General features: G+C 41.1%; 1 protein-coding gene across 1 annotated transcript in view; it reads left to right on the forward strand.

The window, feature by feature from the left end:
- DCC (DCC netrin 1 receptor) overlaps positions 1–27,817 on the forward strand; it is an 833,538-nt gene that overhangs the window by 690,663 nt on the left and 115,058 nt on the right. The window contains exons 14-15 of the mRNA XM_040337108.1: positions 491–601; positions 13,038–13,232. Coding sequence (XP_040193042.1) covers positions 491–601; positions 13,038–13,232 — 306 coding nt within the window. The remainder of the gene's footprint in view (positions 1–490; positions 602–13,037; positions 13,233–27,817) is intronic.

Raw genomic sequence — 27,817 nt, forward strand, 5'->3', positions numbered from 1 at the left:
CGGGTGTCCTCTTCGTCGGGTCCGGCGTCCTTCTGCGGCGTCCTCCTCGCTCGTTTCCAGCTTTCCCGCGCCGAGTTTGAATACTGCGCCGGCATATACCGAGCGCAGTACACTCTGGCAGGCTCGGCTACTGTCGCGCTCACGTCCTGTACGTCCAGGACGTGATTGCGGAAGGAGCCGAGACTGCCCGACTATACACAAGTGTACTGCGCTCGGTATATGTCGGCGCAGTATTCAAACTCGATGGCGGGAAAGCGGGTATCGGCGTATATCGCGCACCCACGATTTTGCCCTGATTTTCAGGGCAAAAAAGTGCGCGGTATACACCGATAAATACGGTATCTATCAGTATCTCTCACTCTATCTACCTATCTATCTTTTCTTATTTATCTATCTCTTTATTTATTTCCCATATAAAGTTCAGTTTAGGCTAATTGGTATTGATTCAATTGATATTAACCAGTTGCATATTTGGCATTCTGTATTATAGGTCTTGAAAAGGGAAATCAGTACAGTTTTCAAGTCTCTGCAATGACAGTTAATGGAACTGGGCCTTCATCTGATTGGTATACAACAGAAACACCCGAAAATGATCTTGACGGTAAATAAAAGCCTATAGATGTTTCTCTGCAGGACGATTTAGAGACCAGTAGAGACCAGTAGAGGGGCTCATATTTCCACCAGCATTATAAAGTATTTAAACATGACAAACAATGAGAACATGTTGTAGCATTATAGTATTTAAAGGCATATTTACTTCAAGTGTGATTACACAATAACAACCAATCCCAATGTATCTTTCACTCACCTGACTACTACACTCATCTGTTTGACTTCTTGGCGTTGATGCACTTTTTATAATCATTCCTCTTGTTTTTTTCTAACTTCTCAACAGTATTATAAATTCCTGAATTATCACTAACGGCTAAGGCCCCGTACACACGTACACACGTACGGATAATCCGCTGAAAACGGTCCGGCGGAGATTTCTGTCTGATGGTTGTACACACCATCAGACAGAAATCTGCGCGTAAACAATACGCGGGGCGTGGCCCCCGCCGTCGCCGCGACAATGACCCGGCGACGTGCGCGTCCCTGGAAGTTCAATGCTTCCACGCATGTGTCGAATCAGTACGACGCATGCGAGAGATGGCGGTCGGTCGGTCGGACGTGTCCCGTGAGTCTGTACAGACGACCGAATACGTCCGACGGACAGGTTTCCAGCGGACAGATTTCTTAGCATGCTAAGAAATTTTTATCCGCTGGAAACTGTCCGATCCGCCGGACAATTGTCCGCTCGGGCCTACACACGACCGGATCTGTCCGCTGGAACTGGTCCGGCGGACCAGTTTCATCGGATCTATCCGGTCGTGTGTACGGGGCCTAAGAATCACAGCTCTATTTTCCATACCAGCAGCTAATTTACATAAGATAATTGACAATACTTTAAGGAAGAGAGACCAGTTAAAGTGAATTTTCACCCTCCTCTTTCATATGCCATCACCCCTTGCTACACAGTTGGATGTTCAACATTTTTTGCTGTGTTTATTATCTTTTCTGTGGGACCCGCACTTCCTGCTTTCTTGCCCAAGCAATAATGATGTCACTTCCTCCCTTCACCCAAACCCTCCTGGGCTACCAACACCATGCATTCTATGAGGCTTCAGGTCAATTTCTGCTGCACTGTGCATGGGCCAGGCTATCTGCGCTGTGCATGCACCTTGGCACGTCATCAGGGGCCAGGTATAAGAACTAGGAAGTGACATCAGGCCTCCTGATGACCTCAGATGAAAAGATGCTGATGCTGGATCCATAGGGCTGAGACATAGCCGTGGCTTATACCATACAATGCTGAATTTGCTGGGCAAGTGAGTGTGTTTTTGTGAACAACCCAGTTCCTCCTAAAAAGCTGGAATTTGTCAGAAATGGAAGGCATGCTAATCATTGTAAAATTATGTAAAAATGTCAACCACTCAGGTCCGTTTATACCTTGCAAAGGTAAAGTACAGAACAATATGAGATAAAAGATTTCTCAAAACACTTACCAGCTATTTAGTACAAAAACAAGGCCTGAAATGTTTCAACAGCTTGCATTAAAGAGGAACAACATTTTGGAAAGCTCTGTTTAAAAGAAGGCAGACAGAGGGTAAAGGACTAGTCTCCAGTATTTCCTGTGTTCTACCTGCTGCTGATCTTTTCCCCATTACTGACTTACCAGGGATTATTTACAACATTTTCTAAAACTGGAGCTTGCAAAATCTGGTGCAGCTTCGCATAGAAACCAATCAGCTACCATGCACAGCTGCACCAGATTCAGAGTTCTCCAGTTTTAGTAAATATCCCCCACCATGCCTTGTTTTGCACTGTGTGCCTGTGTGGGGGTGGCCATCTTGGTAGAGGCAGTGATTTTCTTCCACATGTTAGTGCTTCCAGCAAGCAGAACACCATCACACCTCACTCCAAATCTACTGAGAGTATCAGTCAGAGGCAGCAGTGCCTTAGATCTTACAAAGCAGATATAATATACAGCTATGAGGCTGTAGGTACTGGAATGCCAAGGCACACTATTGTGATGTGCACTGCTATTTCTCGGGAGAAATTGAAGAAGAAAAAAATTCTAGGGTATTTTTTAGGTATTATTATCCCTCCTTCATACTGGCACTACTGTGTTTAGCTTTTGCTTCCCAGATCACTTTTTTTGCCTTAAAGGGGTGGATGCCATCCAAGGCAGCCATTTTTCTGCTCTCCTCCGGGCGGCAAGGGTGGCTGCCTATGGCGGTAGAACTGCCGGTGTATGTGCCAGTAAGGGACACCGTGGCCAAGGCAGGGAGCTCAGTAACAGTATGAACACTCTGGCATCAGTGCCGCCCCCACTTCATGAGTGCCCTCTGAGGTAGACACCTCGAATAGCCTCAGGCGTGGTGTGGCCATGCTCAGAGCTCCCATCGTTGGGGCATTAAAAGTAATAAATAAATGGAGGTAAGCCTTTGAGGTAGCCCCTTGCACCAGTAAGTCATCTTCAAGTGACATGGCTGTACCCAGGACCAGTCAATATTATAACCATTTCCAACCAGAGGACAGAATCATTAAAATTTTCTCTTTTTATTTTTAATCTACACTTGGATAACAACCTGAAACCTGCTATACTAGAGGATGAGGGCTTGTTCTTACCATGGGCTTGACTTTTTGTGGATTAGACCAAGTGCTATGGGGACTTGCACGACCATAACAATTTCAAATTTTCCCCAAGCTATGGAATTTACAATACATTTTTGCAAAACATTGTGAAGGAGCAGGCTACAAATATAGGATTGATTTGAGAAAGCACAGCAACAAATTAAAAACTACACTACAGTAAAAATAATACATTCTCACTGCTGCAAATATCCTGGGTAAGCAATGCAGTCTATCAATTTACTGACATAATGGATAGATAGATTGTGACAGAGTTGATATCTATGTCTGCAATGCAATAACAGGTGAAGAATACCAAAAATACATTATTTGTCTCCTATTTTCCGGGAGAAATCGGGAACAGGCTTAAACATGAAAAACACAATAAACAAGCTTGAGACTTTCGCTCCCTACCGTTTGCAATATTAAGGCATGCTTCAAGTACTTTTGCATGGAAGTTTCAATTTTACTGACGCCACGACTCCAAAGGGAGTCGCACACACCTATTAGATGCTGAGACTCTTCGACATGTCAGCCAAATATACATAGCACTGCCAGACAGATTGTTAATGGCGGTTACATTACAGCTTTCCGATCGCATGTTTTTCCCCTCTCCCTCACTGTACGTGTGATAGAACTTGGCTTTGACGAGAAAAACACTACATCTTGGAGCTAGTCAGAATCCCTGCGGATAGCCCTTTTAATTAGTGTGTTTTGTTAAAATGACTTGAAGGCCCCAAAATGCTGAAGAGTGTCGACTCCCCGCGAGGCTCCCATGTGTTTGTTGACATCTGGGATGTTATCAAATATTTATTTTCTGCCTGGAGATTCCTGTGCCACCAACGCACTCCAAGCATTATTGCCCTTAAAGGTTTTTTTTTTTCATTTGGCTAAATGATGACGCACAGGGCTCCCAAGATAAATACTTTTACAGAATAAAATGTTCCAGCTGTGCTTAAAGTGAACCTGCCATCCTTTTTTAAGAAAAATTCCTGCCTGGCTGCACTCAGCAACCACCACCTTGTCTAACAGGAGCTCCTTAGGTGCCATTTAGAATATTTTTATTTGATGAGGCATGGTGGTGGCATTAGAAGGGCACAGGGAGGTAGATATTCTGGCTTATCAAAGTAGTAATAATCCCTTAGTGCTGGTTTCAGTTTTCCCTTTAGGTCCACCCAAGGAAATAAAGCTGTATTTAAACATTTATTTTTCAATGTTTACAAAAGCTCATCACTCAGCCCCTCTTAGCAGCACTCCCCCAAACTTTTGGTTGGGGAATGCGCATTGATCACATCACAGACGACTCAGGGAGGTTTGGAAGCCACTGTCAATCAAAGCCTGGATGAGGCACTGATGAGTGGCTTGGAATGCAGAGAGGCACAATAGCCAAAGTTAATAAAAGCCTGAATAAGGGGCAGGGAAACAGAATGGAATGCAGGGAGGCACGGTAGCGACCATCAATCAAAGCCTGAAGTAGGTGCAGGGGAGTGGCATGGAATCCAGGGAAGCAAGGTAGCTGCCATCAAGAAAGGCTTGAAGGAGGTGCAGGGGAGTATCTTGGAATGCAGGATGGCATAGTAGCCATTGCCAATCAAAGCATGGAATAGATGCAGTGGAGTTCCTTGCAATACAGGGAGGCACAGTAGCTACTATCAATCATAGCCTTAAAGTGGAGGTTCACCCAAAAAAATTTAACATTAGATTGAGGCTAATTACAGGAAGCAGAATCGGGTGTTTTTTTTTTTTAAAATCAATGCAGTACTTACCGTTTTAGAGATAGATGTTCTCAGTGGCTTCCGGGTATGGGCTGCGGGACTGGGCGTTCCTATTTGATTGACAGCCTTCCGACCGTCGCATACAGCGCGTCACTAGTTTCCGAAAGTAGTCGAACGTCGGTGCGCAGGCGCGTATAGAGCCGCACCGACGTTCGGCAACTCGTGACGCACTGTATGCGACCGTTGGAAGGCTATCAATCAAATAGGAACGCCCAGTCCCGAAGACCATACCCGGAAGCGGCGGAGAACATCTATCTCTAAGTACTGCATTGATTTAAAAAAAAACACCCGATTCTGCTTCCAGTAATTAGCCTCAATCTAATGTTAACAATTTTTTTTCGGGTGAACCACCGCTTTAAGGAGGTGCAGGGAAGTAGTATTAAATGCAGGGAAGCGGGGTACATGCCATCAATCAAGGTCTGGAGGAAGGACAGGGGAGTAGCTTGGAATGCAGGGGGGCATGGTATTCACTGTCAATCAAAGTCTGAAGGAGGTGCAGGGGTGTGGCTTTAAATGTAGGGCAGTAGAATAGCTGTCATCCAAACCCCGAGGAGGGCAGACGAGTTGGAAAGCAGAAATTGGGAGCTGCCTGCTTGCACTAGTTCCATCTACGAACATGCATAAAGAAAAGTCAGAGGTGTGACTTGCAATGCAGGGAGGCACTATAGCCACTGTCCAACAAGGCTTGGAGGAGAGGCAGGGTGTGGCTTGGAATGCAGGGAGGCACTTTGGCTGCTGTCAATCAAAGCCTGGAGGAGGTGCAGGGGAGTGGCTTTGAATGCAAGGAGGCAATTGTTTAAAATATCTTTGTGTTCTGTAACATTATAATAACCCTTCACTTGAAATACCCGAACTCATCCATTTGAAGGAATGTCCATATAGGTAAATGTGATGGTCAAGTGCCCACTTCCTTTTGTGTGTATATATATATATATATATATATATATATATATATATATATATATATATATAGTGAACCTCTGCATTAGGCACAATCTAGCTATAGATTTTAAAAGTGTATTACATGACACAAGTCATTACCTTTTAGTTTAGCCAAGAAAAAGCATGAAGTCTACATATAGCTCTGGCTAGAGGTAGATCTTTAGTAGATGTATGGATTAAAAGGCTATTTATAAAAGAACCCAATACCTTTGAAATAAAAAAATAAAAGAAGGGACCATTTCTCTAGCCCCCTCATTTACAGGTAGAAGTATATGGTACACTTTGAAAAAATATATTTACTGACATGAATGCAGATAGTCATTAGTCACACCTTGCTGGGTCTCTCTTCAGTTTTTTGAGACAATATTAAATTAAAATGTCATCCTGACACCCCCCTGACTAAATGAAGAGTTTGGTGCATTTTAATGGAATGTTAGAGGGTTTAAATGGAACTTTTCTATTCCCTTGGATAACTTTCCATCACCAAACTCTCTTTATCTGCTTCAATCTGAATAATACATGTCATTTAAATTTCCCCCAGGGCTGCATACATTTTGGCCAAAGAAACTGTTCAGTCATCAGTAAAGTGAAGCCTTCTTCCTCCCCAGTTGGGTTGGTTAATAGAGATCTCTGCTCCGAGTGTTCATTACTGCGATCAGTTTTATTTCTTTCCCTATTACAATTTAATTTCCCTTTTAATAGTCAGAAAGATAGAGCAGAATATCACATGCGAGCACACTGGGCCGGTTTTTCAAAATGACTTAAAGAAGAATTGTCAGTACTACTTTTCACAGACAATCCAGTTCTGTTTTTAATCTTTCTAGAGATAGCTGATATATACTATTTTGACAAAAGTTTTGGGACGCCTGCCTTTACATGCACATGAACTTTAATGGATTGGCATCCTGGTCTTAGTCCATAGGGCAGTCTTTTTCAACCAGGGTGCCCAGGCACCCTGGGGTGCCTTGAGGTTTATTCACTGGTGCTTAAGCAAAATGGTTAAAAATGGATCAAAAATTGTGGATCAAACCTGCTCTTTAGTTACATTATGCACCATCATGACTAGACACTGGCATCCTTACAACCAATGATGTCATCGGTTGATAAGGACTGTTAGGTAGATTCAGTAAGAGTTAGGCCGACTTATCAGTAGATAAGTCGACCTAACTCAGAATCTACGCTGACCTATGTTTAAGCGTATGCTCAAACAGAGATACGCTTAAACATATCTAAGATACAACGGCTTGCGCCGTCCTATCTTAGGTTGCAATATTTTGGATGGCCGCTAGGTGGCGCTTCCATTGCGGCCGGCGTAGAATATGTAAATGAGTTTATACGCCGATTCACGAACGTACGCCCGGCCGCCGCAGTCGATTTACGCCGTTTACGTAGCGCATTACAGGCCTAAAGTTATTCCATCTATTAGGTGGAATAACAATGTTAAAGTATGGCCGCCGTTCCCGCCGCGAGATTCGAATTTTCAACGTAGTTTGCGTAAGTCATCCGCGAATCGGGATTTACGTCGTTTACGTCCACGTCAAAATCAATAGGCCCGTGTGGCATACGTAACCGCAATGCACACTGGGAAATGTAGTCGCATGCGCAGTGAAAAAGAAACGTCAAAAATGTGAGGTCAAGCCTCATTACCATCAAACACGCCCCCCTCCAAGTCATTTGAATTCGGCGCCCTTACGCCCGCCCGCTTTAGGCTACGCCGCCGTATATTAGCAGGCAAGTATATTGAGAATCATTACTAGCCTAGCTAATTTACGGCGGCGTAGCCTAAACAGGCTAAGCTATGCCGCCGTAACTTTGCACTATTGTACCTGAATCTACCTAAATATCTGTTGCCTCCACCACATCCTTATTTGACCCTGACTGATGGCGAGAAATTGAGAGAGAAGAGAAACATTGGAATACTAGTCAGTACCAGTGTGGAAAAGTGCATTTGCTTTGAAAGAATAAATCACCTCTAGCATTGTCCTACGTGTGTGGATGTTGCTGCATTATGTAAAACTACTAGAATAGGTTTTTTTTACAGTTTAGAATGGTGTGCCTTGAGACTGTCCATAGTTTTAAAGGGTTTCTTGAGACGGTCCATCATTTTAAAGGGTGCCTTGACTAAAAAAAGATTGAGAAATACTGCTGTAGGTTTCAATATTGAGTTGGTCCACCCTTTGCAGCTATAACAGCTTCAACTCTTCTGGGAAGTCAAGACTCTGTGCAGGCCAGTCAAGTTCCTCCACCCTAAACTCTCTCATTCATGTCTTTATGGACCTTGTTTTGTGCATTGGTCCAAATCATTTGATGGAGGGGGGATTATGTTGTGGTGTTGTTTTTTCTCAGGGGTTGGGCTTGACCCTTTAGTTCCAGTGAAGGGAACTTTTAAGGAGTCGGCATACCAAGACAGTTTGAACAATTTTATGCTGCCAATTTTGTGTGAACAGTTTGGGGATGGCCCCTTCATGTTCTAACCAGTGCACAAAGCAAGATCCATAAAGACATGGTTAAGCGAGTTTGGGGTGGAGGAACTTGATTGGCCTGCACAGAGTCCTGACCTCAGCCTGATAGTACACCTTTGGCATGAATTAGAGCGGAGATTGCGAACCAGGCCTTCTCATGCAACATCAGTGCCTGACCTCACAAAGAAGAATGGTCAAACATTACCATAGACACAATCCTAAACCTTGTGTACAGCCTTCCCAGAAGAGTTGAAGCTGTTATAGCAAAGGGTGGGGCCAACTCAATATTGAACCCTACGGACTAAGGCTGGGATACCAATAAAGTTCATGTGTGTGTAAAGGCATGCATTCCAATACTTTTGACAATATAGTGTATTTGACCCTCTTCCTTTTTGGAATATAAAAAACTACCGTTGCACTGGGGGTTACATCATCCCTAGCTTCCCCGGCAGCTGACGCTCATGACTTCTCTTTGAAGCTCTGGCTTATAGGTAGGTCTTTGGCATCTTCGCTTACAATGCAGGAATGATGGTCCTTCATTGCACGTGATGATGTCACAACTGAGATCGCTATCTGTAGTGCTAAAGGGAATACACAGCAGGGGAGAGTCTTGTGGAAGGAGGAGCCTGTGAGAGCCAGGGATAAGGTAAGTAAACAAGCATTTAACTATTGCAGTGCAGGAAAGCACTACTGCAAGGGTATTTCATTTTATATACCCTGAGTTCCGCTTTAAATTAATGCCTTTCTTTAGTCATTATTTTAAACATTGTAGGTTACTGAATTTGACTTAATATCAGCCTCTTGCAATCCCCTGTACAACAGAGCTTAAACTACGGGAAAGAAAAGCAGCACAAGGACCTAGTCAGCTGTGCTGCAGTGTTTACTGCGTTGTACTATTGCAGTCAAGGGACAGTCACAATTCTGGGGAGAGATGGGGGGAGAGCAAGACCTGTAAACCTATACATGCATTGTATGTGGATTATAATACAAGGGGTACCCTGTCCCTGAAACCAAAAAAGGAATTAATTCTGGTATATCTACAAACATGTTTCGGGAATCAAGAAACATAGATTTCCTAAATGGAATTGCTGCTCTATACCTTTTCCTACGTCACTGCTACTAAATCATGGATGCATTATTTATAAATGGCTTATTACACCTAATGCTACCCTACCTTATTAAATAGGCCTATGAGGTTGGGTTACTAAAGGCAAAGAGGCACTTTGCAAAATAATCTTTACTTTTTAAGGCAAATTTCCTTTGGCTTAGTGAATGACATGAATCTTTGCAGACTTCCATTATCCAATTTTTTTTTTCCCTCCTTGCACATGATTTGGTATTCTCTGCAAAGTGACTTGTGGCCACCTTCACAGGGCTAATGAACAAATTCCTTGCCTAAGCGAGCAGCTTATTTTCCTTTGATAACTCCAGCCATTTGAGTCAAAAGACACACAATCACTGGTGATCGCTCCATCCCCTAATCTATGCGCCTGGCCCCTAATCTCCATGCAGGGCGCTGGACGCATGGATTTCAATGTTTTTTCTTTTTTAGAAGCACATGATTAGAGCCTGGGGCTATAATTGGCTTAATAAAATGGTAGGTTTGGGGCACAGAGCACTGTGCCCACCCAGTTGTGTGACATTGGCAAATTAATATTCGCTAATGTCTTCCTGCTTCTCCTCCCAGCCAATCAGAAAGCAGATCCTGCGACCAGATTGGCCAGGGAGTTTTAGGAGGAGGGAGGAGAAGCAATGGCCCCGGCTCTTCCCTCAGCAAGCTGGAGCAAGGGGCAGCCAAAACCTCTTCCAGGAGCCCAACCCCCAAATCCAGCACCACCCTGTCATCGGACGGTAAGGCACGGATCTCTGTCTTCCTGTCCGACCCGCCGGGGGGTTAAGCACCAGCCACCACTTCACACAATACTGATTAACTCTACTCTGCACAGTTAACACAAGCTAAAACTGTTTATAGCAACATATTGGGGTTGATGTACTAAAACTGGAGAGTGCAAAATCTGGTGAAGCGAAGTATGGTAGCCAATCAGCTTCTAACTTGAGCTTGTCAAGTTAAGTGTTCACAAAAAAAACTGGAAGCTGATTAGTTTCTGTGCAGAGCTGCACCAGATTTTGTACTCTCCAGTTTTAGTAAATCAACCCCATTATCTGTGTGCTTTTCAAGTGGAACCTAGCATAAAGCAAACTACCTGTGCAAAAAGTCTATGGTGGGAGTTTACTTCCTCCAGGGTGCATACTAGATGTGGAGCAATACAGTAATTAGGCAGGTTTACAATGCAAGTGTGCAGCCTGCAATTTAAAAATTTTACACCTTTACACCCAATATTTGAAAAACAAAAAAAAGGACACCTTGTTCGGGAAATTGTCACAAGGGTATTTAATTTGTGATAATTTTCCTTTTTTTGCATAAAATGTTACATTATGTTATGTTTTCATTATATTATATTATTTGTTTTTATAACATTTAATGTTGTTTTCTATTGGTTTTATTTGTGCCTTTTATGTATTTATTTATTTATTTATTTATTTATTTATTTTGCTGTTGGCTACTATATTGGAAATGATTCAGCCAGTAGAATTATGTTAATGTCACTTCTACACTTCTAAGTAGCCGGCTGCATGTACATTTTTAGAAGTAGCTCTTCTAATTATAAAGACTGCTTTTGGGAATACTTCACAATGACTACAGTCTGTCTTATGATGGCTCAGCTTTTCATTTTTTGGTTTATTTTATTTTAAAATTATATGTTACTACTGTGTTGTAAGTGTCTTTGATGATACCAAATATTGGCTTGCCCCTTCCGCTCTCAAAGAGGCAAGCTTCTATGCGATGCTCTTAAAGCTGCTTGCAGCACAGCAGAATCCTTGATGTCTGACTGTGTGCCAACATAAGACACTCACGCCTCCGGTAATAGAGAATTCTGTACTGAAACCAAACCCCTTGCATGTGTTTGTTGTTGTCTAGTAGGGTTCGCTACGCAACCTAAACAAGATACATTAGAACATATTGCCACCAGGCCAAAAAGGTGTTCCATTTACTTGAATGGTACTGGTGGAAGCAATGAGAAGTGTATATTATATAAGACAGGCTTAATGTCTACCATACTCTAATAAGTATATAATTTAAATACGTTTAATATACAGTTCTGTGTTAATGCATGAGATTTTGCTAGATTAGTAACAGATTTGTCTTCTGCTAAATTGTCCTTTTATAGAGGTAACGAATATTGGAAATGTTGGTGACCCATAGAATTATTATTATTATAATTTTTTATATACAGTATATAAGTTCCCCGTAGTTGCTGCCGAATTGGCATGTGATTTTCATGTCAAATCGCATCAATGTGGACCAGGGCTTAATTTTTTTTTTAACCCAAATACAAATGTTAATTGTATTTAATTAATCAATAGATTACCTTTTAGGACTTTTATTGCTCCCTTTTGCATACAAAAAATATAGATGCGCATATACTGCTTTAAGGAATGAAACTTTTTGAAATATTTAACATTTGTTGAGACTACCATTGTTGGTCATCAACCATCAGACAATCATTGGTTGCCAACAAGCTTTAAAACAATTAAATATACAACAAAATAAAGTTTGTTAGCTTTACCATTAAACTGAACAGCAATTATAATAAAGGAAAGCTATATATAAGCAATACAAAATGTTTTCTCTCATTTCCCATTCTGTGTCAATATACTATACGTGACAAACTCTTGTCTCCATGGCTCAATGTCCCTGGGCTACCCCCAAGGGAGCTCATTCTAATGCTGGTACTGCAATGTCCCATGGGCTGAGTATAGTTTGGAAGCTTCCAGGGAACATAGGTGAGATATGGGTGAGCTGTCTGGCCTTCTGTGGGTCCCACAAACCCATTACATTAATTAGAAAAATTGGATAGGGGAGGTTCAGAGGGAGATGACACAGGTAACTTTACAGGATAGAGATGCGGTTTAACAACGTACCAAATTTGCATGGAATGTGAGTTGTCTTTAACTGTGTTTATTGGTATAATGGAATAGAAACAGCTTTTGTACTTGCTCATTCTTCTGTTATTCTTTGTACTTTGTATTGTCTCATTCAATAAAAACGTTTCTGATTTAAAAATATATATACTATACCTTCTGTATTTTACTTTTACAAAGGTGTACGTAAAAAAAAAACAAGCATCATACTGCATTGGCCTAAAATTAAACCTCATATGTACAATTGTGGATTTCTTTATTTTATGGAGTTATCTACTTTATCGTCTTCAAAATGCCTAGATAGTAAAAAAAAAAAAAAAAAAAACACCTACTGTTTACTCTTTTATTTTAAAGAAGCACGTTTTGTGAACTCCTGGGAACATCGGTAAATTAAACATGATGTGTAATGAGGTTTGTGAGAATTTGTTTTTGTTGGTCCATGTGGATATCACACTTGGCTACCAATAAATACTACATTGTTTTGCATTAATCATAACATTCATTTCATGTGCTATAACACTCATAAGAAATCTATTTTTCTGGCTTCCAACTAGTTAGGAGCTTCAGGTCCCTGAGTTGGGATTATCTATTTATAACACAACATCCAACATTGAGAAAATGATCAAAACATAATAGTCAGGCTTTGGGCTAGAATGAGGAAGTCAACAGAATATTAATGCTCTTTTTGTTTGATTTGTAGAATCTCAAGTGCCAGACCAGCCCAGTTCTCTTCATGTCAGACCGCTCTCCACCAGTATCATTATGAGCTGGACACCGCCGCTGAACCCCAACATTGTGGTACGGGGGTACATCATAGGCTACGGCGTCGGGAGCCCCTATGCTGAGACGGTGCGGGTAGACAGCAAGCAGCGGTATTATTCCATAGAGAATTTAGGTAAGTCTTTGCACAAGACAACGCTGTTAACCATTTTCTTTGTGTCCTTATGTGAACTGGTACTTAATAAAATAAAGCAAAAATACAAAACATAAATAAAGAAGCAAAAAGATAAAACAATAATCAAGAGAGATAATTAGAACAACAGGCTCTTTTTGTAAAAAAATAAATGTATAGCTACAGTATACTTTTGTTTTATGTGAATCAATTCACAAACTGATTTTTGCACAATATATCAAGCTGTTGTGTGAATAGGGCAAAATCGAATGTTCTTTGGTTCTATTTGAGCATTGCTGATGGGAGAAATGTACAGATTCGAATGTCTATTTTAATGTAAATATTGTCTCATCCTCACATAGAAAATAAATGTTGTTGTTTGAATGTTCTTAGGGTCGTTTCTCTTCTGATCAATCATTATTCTCTTAGGATCCAATGTTCTTTTGGATGTTCTCTTAGGATTGTATGTTCTCAGGGTATTTTTTATTCTGATTGGATGTACTTAGGGTGTTTTATCCTAGGATCAAATGGAGTTAGGGTAGTTTATTTTCAGATCAGATGTTTCTAGGATATTTTCTCATAGGATTTAATGTTTTTATGTTATTTTGACTTTTGGGCGAAAGATCTTAGTGCATTTTGCTTTCTTACTAAATGGTCTTAATGTATTTTCTCTTATGCCACGTACACACGATCGGAAATTCCGACAACCAAATCGTGGATTTTTTTCCGATGGAATTTTGGCTCAAACTTGCCTTGCATACACACAGTGACACACAAATGTTGTCTGAAATTCTGAACGTGAAGAACGTGGTGACGTACAACACTATGACGAGCCGAGAAAAATGAAGTTCAATGATTCCGAGCATGCGTAGGATTTTTGTGCGTCGGAATTGCATACAGGCAATCGGAATTTCCGAAAATAACTTTTGCTGTTGGAAAAATTGAGAACCAGCTCTCAAATTTTTCTTGTCGGAATTTCCGAAAGCAAATGTCCGATGGAGCATACACACGGTCGCAATTTCCGATCGTGTGTATGCGGCATTGGAATTAAATGTTCTTAGGGTATTTTGTTAAAGGATTAAGAGTTCTTAGGGTGTTTTCTCTTAGGATCAAATGTGGTTAGAGTAGTTTCTCTTCAGATCAGATGTTCTTATACCTCGTACACACGATTGGGTTTCCGGCTGACTTTTTACCGCCGGGAAACCCGAGGGCAAAGCCAATAACCGGTTTGGCAGCTTTTCCCCCTACACACAGCCGATTTTCCTGGCAGGAAAACTGCCATGAGAGCTTTGACCGGGAAACCCGGCCGTGTGTATGTTCCACTGCAGTATTTGCCATAGGAAAACTGCCGGAAAAAAGACCGCCGGGAATCGCGGCAGAAAAAACAAGAACATGTTCTCATTTTTCCCGCCACGATTCCCGGAAGTTTTCCTGCTGGGAAAACTGCCATGGAGCATACACACGGCCAGTTTTCCCGGCCAAAAGCTGTCACGGCAGATTTCCTGATGGAAAAAAACTGGTTGTGTTTACGAGGCATAAGAGTATTTTCTCATAGGATTTATGGTATTTTGACATTTGGTTGAAAGTTCTTAGTGCATTTTGTCTTCTCACTGAATGGTCCTAATGTATTTTCTCTTAGAATCAAATGTTCTTGGGATATTTTCTCATAGGATTGAGTGTTTCTAGGGTATTTTCTCTTAGGTAGGATTGTTTTCTTTTTATGGGGTTCAGTAAGCAGAGCATTTATGACTACTATAGGTTAAGTTCACAGGGTAGTCCTAAGGAGCTGGGAAGGGTGGGGCAATCAGCACATCAGCACAGATCACAGTGCTACAGCAAAAGAGTTAAGATCAATGGTAGCTATCCAGAGTATGGCCAGGGTCAATCAGCAAGCATCACAACAAAGGGGTTAAGTCCAGTATCAATCTAGAGTGCAGGCAGGGACAACAAACAAGGATCACAGAGTGAAAATATTCTGAAGTAATGGAAGGGTTGACTTTCTTGGTGAACACTATTAAGTATGGGAACTGGGGTGTGCTGTACCCACTGTTGGGCGTCTGTAGGGAAGAAGTTCTTGGTCCCCATGTGGGGAGTACACAAGCAGGCATAGCAGGAGATTTAATGCATTGTAGACAGGTGGTGAGGGGAGGCACGGAGCTGTGTGCAGGTGTTGGTTACCAAGACATGGGAGATGTAGATGAGGTAGGAGGTGCGCTCCATACGCAGGGGCGTCACACTTAAGGCTTTTATACAATGTGTTTATTGAAGTTTGCAGTTCACAGGGTACAACTAGAGCCAACATGGCAAAAAGCAGCCCCCTTCATCAGAGCGGAGGTGGCAGACGAATTAACAACTTGCCTGGAACTGGAAATTAGTTATCCGAGCTCTTGTGAGGCTGCGGAACAGAGCCATTCAAAGCTGGCCTCTATGCAACCTTAGTGGTGGGGTACACGGAGAAAGCAAAAAAGGGGGTGTTGTTACAATATATATGATGGGTGAATGGAAGACTGAATGGGTAGAAAGATAGATACATTTATCTGTTGTGAAAATTCCACACTTGACCATTGTAATATAGATACAATACTAATATATTTTCTGGAATGAGATGACCATTTGACCTTTTTGACCCATCTTTTTCGTAGAAAGGTCTCCTTGAATCTGTTTAATTTCCATGTGCATTGAAATAGGTAATCATTCCTTTTTATTAAACGGGGCCATACTGGAAGCCCTCCAATGGAATGAATAAGTTATGTAGGCCACCTTTCCAGTGATGAAATTCATTGCAGTAAGTGTAGCGGCTGACGTTCTTGGAATTCAGAGCTTTCAATCACAAAGTCTTATTACGATGTGTGACTGAATGCGGCAGAGAGGTGACTGACAGCTTGCGGTCTCAGGGGGGTTCTCTAGCAGACTTCTTGTTTCCTAATCGTTACCATGAAAGCTCCTTGAAGGAATCTTAACAGTCAGATTCTTTAATATCAAGCTTTCATGACGTACTATTAAAGGGATGTTTTCATGGAGAAAATCCAGGAAAATAATATGCTTTCTCCTCTTTGAATTAACAATCTGCAAAGCTAAACCAAAAAAGTCACTCTGTGTGTAAAGAGGGGCTAATAATATGGGGCAATATGTATGTAAATATTCTCATCTCTGCATAGATAATGATATATTTGACATTTATAAAATGTTACCATGCAGCCTATTGTTCTGTGTAATCAGCCTTAATAGGCTAAAGGAAGATTAAAACTGAATTCTAAGCAGATTATGAAACACCACCTAGGTCCGTTGTTATTTATTAGACAAATGTGTATCTTTTAAATACAACTGATTATGACTATATTTTAACTTCCATCTACTTATACTGGAAGAGGGGGGTAAGCAGTCTGCATTAAACATGGCTTTGCATAGTGAAGTCACTGCAAATATGCTTAAAGAAAGGAGCGCAAGCAAATGACCTGTTGAGATTCCTATGGCTTCTTCATTGTCACTGCATAGGGTATGGGTAAAGTGTGTGTGTGTGTGGGGGGGGGTATTGCCTGAATGCAGTAGGGAAAGGTGAGGTCAAGGACTTTGTTGTGATTTTGGACTAGTTTGGGGCACTGGTTGGTGTTTCTCATGCTCTTTACCCGAGAGGACCCCTTGAAACAATTTATGAATGTTCAGGTTGTGGGTAACTGCTGCTAAAACCATTAATACAAAAAATGGGAGCTTGGTGCAAATTTACAGGGTTATAATGAAAAAATATTATTTATTATGAATTGACAATGACATAATCCAAATATAAATATCGAATCATACAATACAGTACAGTTGAAAAGTGCAGACTGAATATTTCTCTACGTGTTTTACCACAAGTAGTAGCTTTCTCACGAGAATTTATTTATCAGGCCCTGTAAACACTAAAAATAGAAAAAAAAATATTTTAGAAAAACATACAAGAGACATAATAACAGTATAATACAATTATATAAACATACACAAATATTATAATTTTCCTGGATCACAGTGGCAAGTTAGATCCAAACTTGTAGGAATTACCTGTATATTCAATGGTAGCTAGTAAAAGTTTTATTTTGTTATTGAGTCCGCAGAGTCATAGGGATGCAATAAAATGGATAATCTGGTGTAACCATAGCAGGGATCCTCAAACTACGGCCCTCCAGCTGTTGTAGAACTACACATCCCATGAGGCATTGTAGCACACAGACATTCACAGACATGACTAGGCATGATTGGAATTGTAGTTCCTGAACAACTGGAGGGCCATAGTTTGAAGACCCATGCCATAGAGGAAGATGTATTTAGATACACACAAAACCCGCTTAATGGTCCACCTAGGTTATGGAGATAGAAATAAAGATAGGAACCAGTCAGTATATACTGTATTTATTGGTGTATAACACTCACTTTTTTACCCTGAAAATAGAGGGTAAACTGTGTCTGTGTGTTATACGCAAGGGGCTGTGGAAAGCTTTTTTCCTGACAATTCCCTCTTAAAGTTAGGGTGCGTGTTATACGCATGTGCGTGTTATATGCCGACAAATACAGTATATTACATACGCTGCTAAAACCAATTCATAGGTGGTCAGTGGAAATAACGCACCTTACATTGATAGCTAGTGGTGAGAATGCCATCCTTACAGACAGTAGGAAACCGGCCATGAAGCAAGAAGGCTTCACTACCAGTTTCCCTTAGGATACTGGCAATTGCACCTGAAGCCGATTAAAGAATCGTCTCAGATGAGGACATCACTGGATCCCTGGACAGGTAAGTGTCCTTATATTAAATGTCAGCAGCTACAGTATTTTTAGCTACTAACTTTTCATTTTTTGGGGGGGGAGACTGGAGCCCCTCTTTACACTCACAATATAAATCCATGGTCCAATATTGTCACCATCTGGAAACCCACCCTGAGAAATAGAAAAAAGAGGCAGCTGAAGCTCAGAATTCCCGAGATAAAAAAAAATATGGATATTTGATGTTGAAAAGTTGAAATTGTTTTTGGCAATTGCCTCGTACAAGGGTGCATACTAGACTTTTAGATATGTCTCCTCGTGTCAAGCACCCGCATTCCACCTTCACATACGCATGGTCACTAGACATGTGCACACTGAAATATTTTGTTTCGGAATTTCGTTTTCGTCTGAAAAATGAATTTATTTAGTTACCCCCAAAATTAGTTTTTATGTATTTAGTTTTTTGTTAGAAATTGCATTCGTCCAAAAATCCGAATGAATAAGGCTGCATTCACACCTTGGAGTATTTACGCCCGACGCTCGTGCCGTTGGAGGGGCGATTTTACATTGTTGTCTATGAGATGGTTCACATCTCACGCCGAACGCCAAAACTCCGTACGCCTGCCACCTGAAAACAAGTCTCAGACCCTTTTTTTCAGGCGGCTTTCGGCATTCGGCATAGACAACAATGTGTTGTAAAAAATAAAAAAAATGTTAAAATGACCCGTTTTGTCGCGGCAAATCGCGGTACAATACGCCACAATTTGTTGCGGCAAAATACGCTGCGTTATAGTGTGAATGCAGCCTTAAGGTTGAATCTGCCATTGAATACTTATGGTGTCTGTCCAATGTTCAAATTAGATTTGACGGAGCAGCGAAACTGTACGTCAAATCATACATTTCCGGTCGAATGTTCCGCCCACAAGCTATAGAAGAATTCTAATGTTGTATGACTATCAATAATTATATTTATTAATTATTATTACTAGTCAACCAACATTAGAATTTTTCTATAGCCTATGGGCCAAGCATTTGACCAGAAATGTATGATTGCGGCGTTGTACAGTTTAGCTTCCCTATTCTTCTTTGAACATTCGACATACACCTTAAGCCTTCAATGACAGATTCAACGTTTGTATGTTTTTCGATGCTTCATCGAAACTTCGTCGTTGAATTGTCTAAGTTAGTTCTAACTATTTTACTGCTCCTCCTCTTTGGTTACAATCAGCCAATAACATTCACCATCATCATTATTTGTATTTTACTTCCCCCACCCAATTCCAGCAGCGATCTTTTCTCTCTATAATGTCGAATCTTTTCTCTCTATACTGTAATGTCGAATCTTTTCTCTCTATAATGTCGAATCTTTTCTCTCTATAATGTCGAATCTTTTCTCTTTATGTAGAATAATCTTGGACTAATAGAGTTAGGCCCCGTACACACGACCGAGTTTCTCGGCAGAATTCAGCCAGAAACTCGGTCGGAGCTGTATTCTGCTGAGAAACCCGGCCGTGTCTACACTTTCGGCCGAGGAAGCCGACGAGGATCTCGGCGAGGATATAGAGAACATGTTCTCTATTTCCTCATTGTTCAATGGGAAATTTCGGCTCGCCGAGGTCCTCGGCGGCTTCACAAGGAACTCGACGAGCAAAACGATGTGTTTTGCCCGTCGAGTTCCTCGGACGTGTGTACGGGGCCTTAAGGTTAGGCGCATTCGACCAACGAAAACTACAATAAAGAATTTATTTATGTCGGATCTCAGTTTTCGTATTCTGCATTTTCGTTTTCGTTTGTTAAAACAATAACAAAAATAGCTGAAATTCAGACGAAATTGTATTCGGACGAAAACGAATGCACATGTCGAATGGTCACTCAAATGTTAACTGATTTTGGCAACTGTTATGCTTCCCACCTGTTTTTAGTCCATTCTTAGACCACTGCCTACTTTGATTGTAACATAAATTGTCTAATAAAATGTTTGAACAAGAAAAGTTTAAATTGTTTACGATACCCAGTGTTTTAGCAAACTAAATCTCATTCAGTTAGGTTTTACATCATATCGGTTTTGGTTGGGCTGAATATTTAAAGTCAAAAGGGCTTTCTGATATCTATCCACATCTGATTGTAGGAAAATCTTCTACCAGTTTGGTTTACATTACTCTGACTAAACAAGCAAGTACTACTGTCAGCTAGTTGATATAATACTTGTAGCAGTTTGTTAGTTTTTTCAGCCAAGTGGCATTACAAAGAACAGATCAAGAAAGAGATCAATACGTTTCCATGAAACTGATAGTAAAAACCAGACAGAGGTACTAACTCTTCCCCACACTACCCAAAACGAAAAAAATAAAAAATAAAGTGTAATATGCAGTTGGGCTAGAAGAATGACTTCTTGAAGGAATGCCTTATTATATGTTACTAGTCTACAGGATTTGGAGTATCAACACTTAAACTTGCCAGGCGGTTGTGATGAACGGCTTTTCCAACCTTTCCGCGTAGTGTTATTTACAGGGCTTTAGATCTCCATGGCAAAAGTCAAAAAACTTTTCAGAGTTTCTTGGTTTCTAAGATCCTAAACAATATTGTGGAAACAATATAAAGTAAGAGAAAAAAAAGGAGGTCCTCCATCATCGAGGTGATAAAAAAAAAACAATGGCACTTTTATCTTCTTATATTCCTGCATTCGCAGCTTAGTTTTCTCTGCAATATGGGTATAATAAACCAAACCTGATAAGGCAGAACAGGTGGGCAGTCAGGAGGAACTGCACTGTAAGTTTTAAATGGGATGCTTCATGCATCCATAATGCTTTATCCCAGCTATTTATGGAGGATGAAAGCTGCTATCCTGCAAATTAATGTTTTTTTTTTTCAATGTAAGATCAAAAAACAATTCTAGGTTCATTTTTTAAATGTACCCAAGTAGGTGTTAAAAAAAGAGCTTAGCATGCAACTCTCCCTTTCACTGTGCTCTGCAGTAACCCATGGTTTGGCCATAAGAGGCCATAAGATGTCTTTAGTCTTCTAAGTTGAATGACACCTAGCACCATTCAACCTGGAAGACTGAGGATATCCTGTGAGTACAGGATCTCAACTCAGTACCCTGCATTCATCATAGGCATGCACACGAGGTGTGCCAGGTGTGCCGGGCCTGAATGAACACAGTGATTAGTACCATGTGTTTGAGCTTTGTGGTGCACACCCTAATGCAATAGGCTATGCACACCCATGGACATCATCACATTAATGTCATGCTCTATACCAGAGGTCTCCAAACCTTCTAAGCAAAGGTCCAATTTGCTGTCCCTTAGACTTTAGGCCAGTGGGTTGTAGAAAAAGCCCTGGCATCAGCGGGCGTAAACATTTCCTCAACTTGATGGTTAGTGGGAATGAAAACATTACTTACCACTGTGGTCAGTATGAGGAATAATAATGTCCCATCACTAGTATTAGTAGTATTAGTGGAGGAATGGTGCAACATTATTTGTATCTGTGGGAGGAATAGTGGCCTATTGTTGGTGTCAGTAAGAGGAATAATGCGTAATTGTTGTTGTCAGTTGAAGGATTGGTGCCCCATTGTTGGTGTCAGTAGAATGATTAATGCCCCATTGTTGGTGACAATGGAAAGATTTATGCCCCATTGTTGGTGTTAGTGGAAAGAATTGTGCCCCATCATTGATGTTCCGAAGCCACAGGAAACGGCATGCTTTTATGCTAAACATATTTTATGCATGCCCATATGCATGAGGCTTAAGACTGCACCTGGAACCCCTAAGGATGCCCTGATTGATAGAGAGCTGTATTAAAAAATGTAATCTTAAGTCTTATCCATCCTGTTTTAGGTTCCGCGCTCTACCAATACACCTACTGGCCAACTGGGGGAACAGTTGGAAGATTTCTCCCCAAATTCTATAAAGATTTCAGATGCGCTATTCTGTCTTAGTAACTAGAATCTCAAAACAAATATAGAGGCCAAATCTTACCAGCCCTGACATAGACATCTCAGAACCTGAGGTTCTAATTCTTCCCAAATCTATCCAAAGGTAAAACAAAAAAAAGTTGGAGATACACTATGACAGCCTACTTTTCCTTTAAGCCTCGTACACACGATCAGTCCATCCGATGAGAACGGTCTGATGGACTGTTGTCATCGGTTAACCGATGAAACTGACCGATGGTCCGTCTACACACCATCGGTTAAAAAAACGATCGTGTCAGAACGCGGTGATGTAAAACACAACGACGTGCTGAAAAAAAACGAAGTTCAATGCTTCCAAGCATGCTTTGACTTGATTCTGAGCATGCGTGGATTTTTAACCGATGGTTGTGCCTACTAACGATCGTTTTTTTCCCATCGGTTAGGAATCCATCAGTTAAATTTACAGCAAATTGGCTTTTTTTTAACCAATGGTTAAATAACCTATGGGGCCCACACACGATCGTTTTTGACCGATCAAAACGGTCCATCAGACCGTTGTCCTCTGGTTGTGTGTACGAGACCTTACAGCATTTTTATAATAATGGAAATCCACATGATATTAGCAACCATTTCCCGTTAAAGGTGGTTTCAGGAAGCCAATGACAATGACCCTCTACCTTTTTGTTCTTTGAGAATAATGATAATTTGATTACAGTAGATGATTCTATGTTGGCATTTGCCAGACAAGCAATAGATTACCTCTGGCTGCTGCGGCTGCTACATGGTCATTACCAGTATGATGAGTTTTCAAGAGGCATAAAGGAAAGAAAGTATGTCAGACCTCATCTATCAGTCGTTGAGCTCCCATGTAAGATGTTTTGTTGGGTATATTGGTTTGTAATGGGACCATACGTCAATCCTATGAGCTTGACGTACATCGGTGAACTTACTCAACAAACTTCCTAATTTAGTTTTGTTCCACTCCAAGGATTTGTTTTTCTTTTTTGCAGCACTGACATGTTCACCTGGCTTCACAGAGGACATTGACACACAAGTTTTTAAAAAAGCTTGCAATCTTATGCCCCCACCACAGTCACACACAAGTGTCGGTTTGGGTGGAAGCTGAATAACCTACTTATTTATTTTATGACTGCTAGAGGAAAATGGTGTACGGTCATGGAAACACAGGGAGATCTTGTAATTCCTTGTAGATGGAAACAGGGGCAATCAAATTGGAGACCAAGTGCTGCATGGCCACAGTGCAAATAAATAGGCCACAATGGTGCTCCCAGTGCTTTTTTCTGAAGGTTTAATAAAACTGATTATTGGCTTTTAAAACATGGGTTTAATTATTGAAGTCAAGAAAATCACAAGCTACATTTTCTCATATATTAAAAAATATATATTTTAACTTAGAGACCTTATCACCAACTTCAATTAGAAGTTCAGTCAAAATCTAACTAAGGCTGGGTTCCCCCACTCTCCCTTACATCACAGTGCACCCCCTTTCCTTATGCTTCTGCTGGGAAGAAGCTGAATGCATTGCTCAAAAGCAGAAAGTAAGGTCTGAAGTAGGACCAGAGGAGGGTTGGAGCTCTCCTTCAGCTGCAGGAGAGGTGCGAGGGCCACATGAAATGGCCTGGAGGGCCGGATTCGGCCTGCGGGCCTTGTGTTTGACACCTGTGCCTTAGTGTGTTTTTAGGTATACATTGTCAAGGAGTTTGGGGGAGCTCTGACTTTGGAGTTTAAAACTGATATTCAAGTAGGGATGTAGGTGTTTAGGAAGAACAGTAAGGGTAAAAAAAGCTATGCCTCAATGTCTGTTTTTAACATGAAACTCAATTTTGTTAAAAAAAAGAAAAACCTTACCTGGTGAGCTATATACTGTAGATCAGAAGAGAAAATATAGAAAACGTTGGCACCTGCCTCTGGTATAGTGATTTTGATGTACACCTTGTCAGGACTTTGCTCAAACTGACTGCTAAGTGGGAAGGTATGACTTCCATATAGCCATTTAATCAATCTCAGAATATGACTTCTAAGTGGGAGGTTCTGCCTTCCTTATAGCCATCTAATCAATCTCAGCATCTGACTGCTACAGGGGTGGCATCTGCCTTTTCTTTACCATCTATTACATCTTAGTGTCTTTAAAAAAAGTATTTGTTATTGTTACTAACATTGACTTTAAAAAAGTGCAGATTAAAAAAAAAAAATCAGTGAGCCAATCATAAGAGTTTTCTGGGTGGCATCACGATTTTGGGGAAGGGTTGGACCCAATTACAAAATGACAATGGTGTCAGAAACTAGGTTGCAAAATTAGCTATACAGTAACGTGGTTTGAGAGCGTTTTGCAAGACATGCAACGTTTTTTAATACATTTTTACTTAATATACAAGTGATGTCTTGATATACAAGTAGCGTCATGTCACAACTGAGTATAAAAGAGAAGAGAGGCGCCTCTAAGTGTAGCAATATGGACTTTGTGGAAGAGATGATAATATGACAAAGAGGCTGTAGGGGCCCCCTGGAGCGGGGTTGCGATTGTGACCCCTGCAATCCCTTATGCTACGCCCATGATTAGAGGACCATCAAATGAGAACAATGTGCAAAGCAGGACAGAACTGACTGCCTCACGTTGCTGATCACCCCTTCTCCATGCATATTGCTGCAGTGGAGGCCTACAGAAGGTTGATGTAAGGACAGGGAACTTATTTTAGTTTATATATATATATAAATGTAATCAATTTATTTAATACTGCCAGAACTTGATTTGACTGTGTTCTTTTATATCTGCATGAAGTTCTGCTTTCACTCCTAGCTCCATATGGCTTTCTTTGTTTACCAAGTTATCGATGACACTACCATATGTTATATTTTACACTTATTTATGAATACAATACAACACATTTACTAGTGTATGTACATTTTTAAAAACTGTAAATTGAAAAGAAAAGAAACTTGAAAACAATTAGGGAAACTGCAATAAATATTTAATATATTTAAAGTAATTATGGTCTGGGGTTGTTTTTCAGGGGTTGGACTTGGCCCCTTAGTTCCAGTGAAGAGAACTCTTAAGGCCCCATACACACGAGGAGATATGTCCGATAAAACGGTCCACGGACCGTTTTCATCGGACATGTCTCCTGGGAGCTTTTGGTCTGATGTGTGTACACACCATCAGACCAAAATCCCAGCGGACACAGAACGCGGTGACGTAGAAGACACCGACGTTCTCAAACACGGAAGTGCAATGCTTCCACACATGCGTCAAATCAATTCGACGCATGCGCTGGATTTCGGGACGCTGGTTACACGTCATAACCAGCGGACATGTCCGATTAGGTGTACTAACCATCGGACATGTCCGACGGACATGTTTTCAGCGGACAAGTTTCTTAGCTTGCTAAGAAACTTTTTTCCGCTGGAAACCTGTCCGCTAGGCCGTACACATGGTCGGACATGTCCGCGGAAACTGGTCCGCGGACCAGTTTCAGCGGACATGTTCGACCATGTGTACGCGGCCTAAGACGTGAAAATACCATGACTAATATCGTTGATCTATTCAGCTGTGATATCCTCAAAGAAACCCCCACTGAGGCCTTATCACCTCCAATGGGAGAAGGAGTTGGGGAAGCAGCTAGACCCTGAGGACTGGCGGGTGATGACACTAACCTTGTCCAAGTGCTCACGTAATGTGTTGATTTTGGAAAATGCCTATAAAGTATTGTATAGGTGGTACTACACACCGGCGAGGTTGGCTCGCTTTACCACAAATGATTCTCCGCTCTGTTTTAGGGGGTGCTCTCAGGAGGGCTCCATGGCGCATATTTGGTGCCCCTCCTGGCGGGCTTGCAGACTGTGGATTAGAGTATACACTCTCCTTCGTAATCTATTTCAGATTAACATTAAAAGGGACCCTTATGTAGCACTCCTTGGTAAGCCTATCGTGGAATTACTGCGTCCTGAGAGGCAACTAGCCCAGCATCTCTTTACTGCAGCTCGGTTGACAATTGCGAGAGCTTGTAAGACCCCCACACTTAGCTTTGAGGCAGTCAAAAACCGCCTGAATGATGTAATGGTTAATGAGAAACTAACGGCTGTCCTTTCTGATACGCACGACAAGTTTCTCAGGGTTTGGCAACCTTGGATCACATACTACCACCCTGCATTATTGTGAATATAGGACTCCTCTTGCGCGCACCCCGTGGACCTTCCACCCCCTTCTTTTTTCTCTCCCACTTCACCTTCTATTCTTCCTCTCGCTCTGCTCCACTTTTCTCTCTTTCTCCACTCCTTTATAGTCTCCTCCCTGGCTGTTATCTCTTTTACTTTTTCTAGAGGATGCTAACCTTCAGATTTTTTTCTTTGTTGTGAATTGCACACTCATTCTACAGGTTTACAGACAACCGGGCGATGCCCGGACTTTAGACCATTTTGTTCTAATGACTTTTTCATCTCTCTTTTCAATAGAGTATAGCATAAGATCTTGCTTCCTGTATGCTGAGGTTGGCTCTCGGGTCCAGATCTACACTGTTGTGAACCTGTACTGTTGGTTTATATGACAATAAAAGCTTTGTAAAAGAGAATACCATGACATTTTGGACAATTTCAAGCTTCCAACTTTGTGGGAACAGTTTGGGGATGGCCCCTTCTTGATTGATATATATTTAGATATATATCTATATATATCTATATATATAGATCTATATATACATATAGATCTATATCGATATAGATATAGATCTATATTTATATAGATATATATAGATACTTTTTTTTAGAAAATATGTTATTAGATTTATTTCTATCAGCTGACACTTTGTTCGACGGCCTGTTGTCATTGAAAGCTCCCGCCCCCACTGATAATCGGGAACCAATCAGTGTGGTTCCTGATATTGTGATCATTATGTCTGCCATAACACAGCGATAACATGCTGGATGAAGACTTCAATCACAAAATAAGCCTTCAGCCTACAGGTGGCATTGTTCACTTGTTTAATAATGTAATTACCAGATACTGTTACAGTATTAAAAACATAATACATTCATTTGTTTTTTTTGTTTTGCTTTTAGAAAGCAGCCCCAGCATGTGTAGAATAGCATAGAAGAGACTGTCCCTTGCTAACATGCTGTAGAGAAGGATCCTTGCCCTCTACATGGAAGCTGTGGTTTCTCTGCACCCCTTCCTGCTTAGGCAGAGTTTTCCAGCAAATCATCTAAATCATATTACTCATGCTACTTGTTTAGTGGTGAACACTAAGGCCCCGTACACATGGTCGGACAAAACCGATGAGAATGGACCGAGGTTCAGGTTCATTGGTCCAAACCGACCGTGTGTATAGCCCATCGGTCTGTTTTCCTTCAGTCCAAAATTTTAAAACATGCTTTAAAACTGAACCGATGGACCGCTGCCCGATCGGTCCAAACCGATGGTTAGTACAGAAAGCATCAGTTCAAAGCCCGCGCATGCTCAGAATCAAGTCGACGCATGCTTGGAAGCATTGAACTTCGTTTTATTCAGCACGTCGTGTGTTTGACGTCACCGCGTTCTGACCCGATCAGTTTTTGGAACGATGGTGTGTACACACATCAGACCATCAGGCCACTTCAGCGGTGAACCGATGAAAACGGTCCGTCGGACCATTCTCATCGGTTTGGTCCGACCGTGTGTACAAGGCCTAAGTGTACAGGTTGATCACAGAGTTATTGTCAAGTTAACCAATGCATGCTGATGCTATCACATTTGGCCTGGACATCTAGGCATCGGTAACTTCTAGTCATGACTGAGTTAAAGTTATGCAAAATTATCAAAATCCAAGAATTTAATTACTTAGATAAAAAAAAATGATATTTTTTACCCAAACCGTTTCCTTTTCATTCCCTTGTACTCTAAAATCATTGCTCTCTAGTACAAAGCTTTACATTTTTTCCTTTT

This window comes from Rana temporaria, chromosome 1, assembly GCF_905171775.1.
Source record: "Rana temporaria chromosome 1, aRanTem1.1, whole genome shotgun sequence".
Classification (NCBI taxonomy): domain Eukaryota; kingdom Metazoa; phylum Chordata; class Amphibia; order Anura; family Ranidae; genus Rana; species Rana temporaria.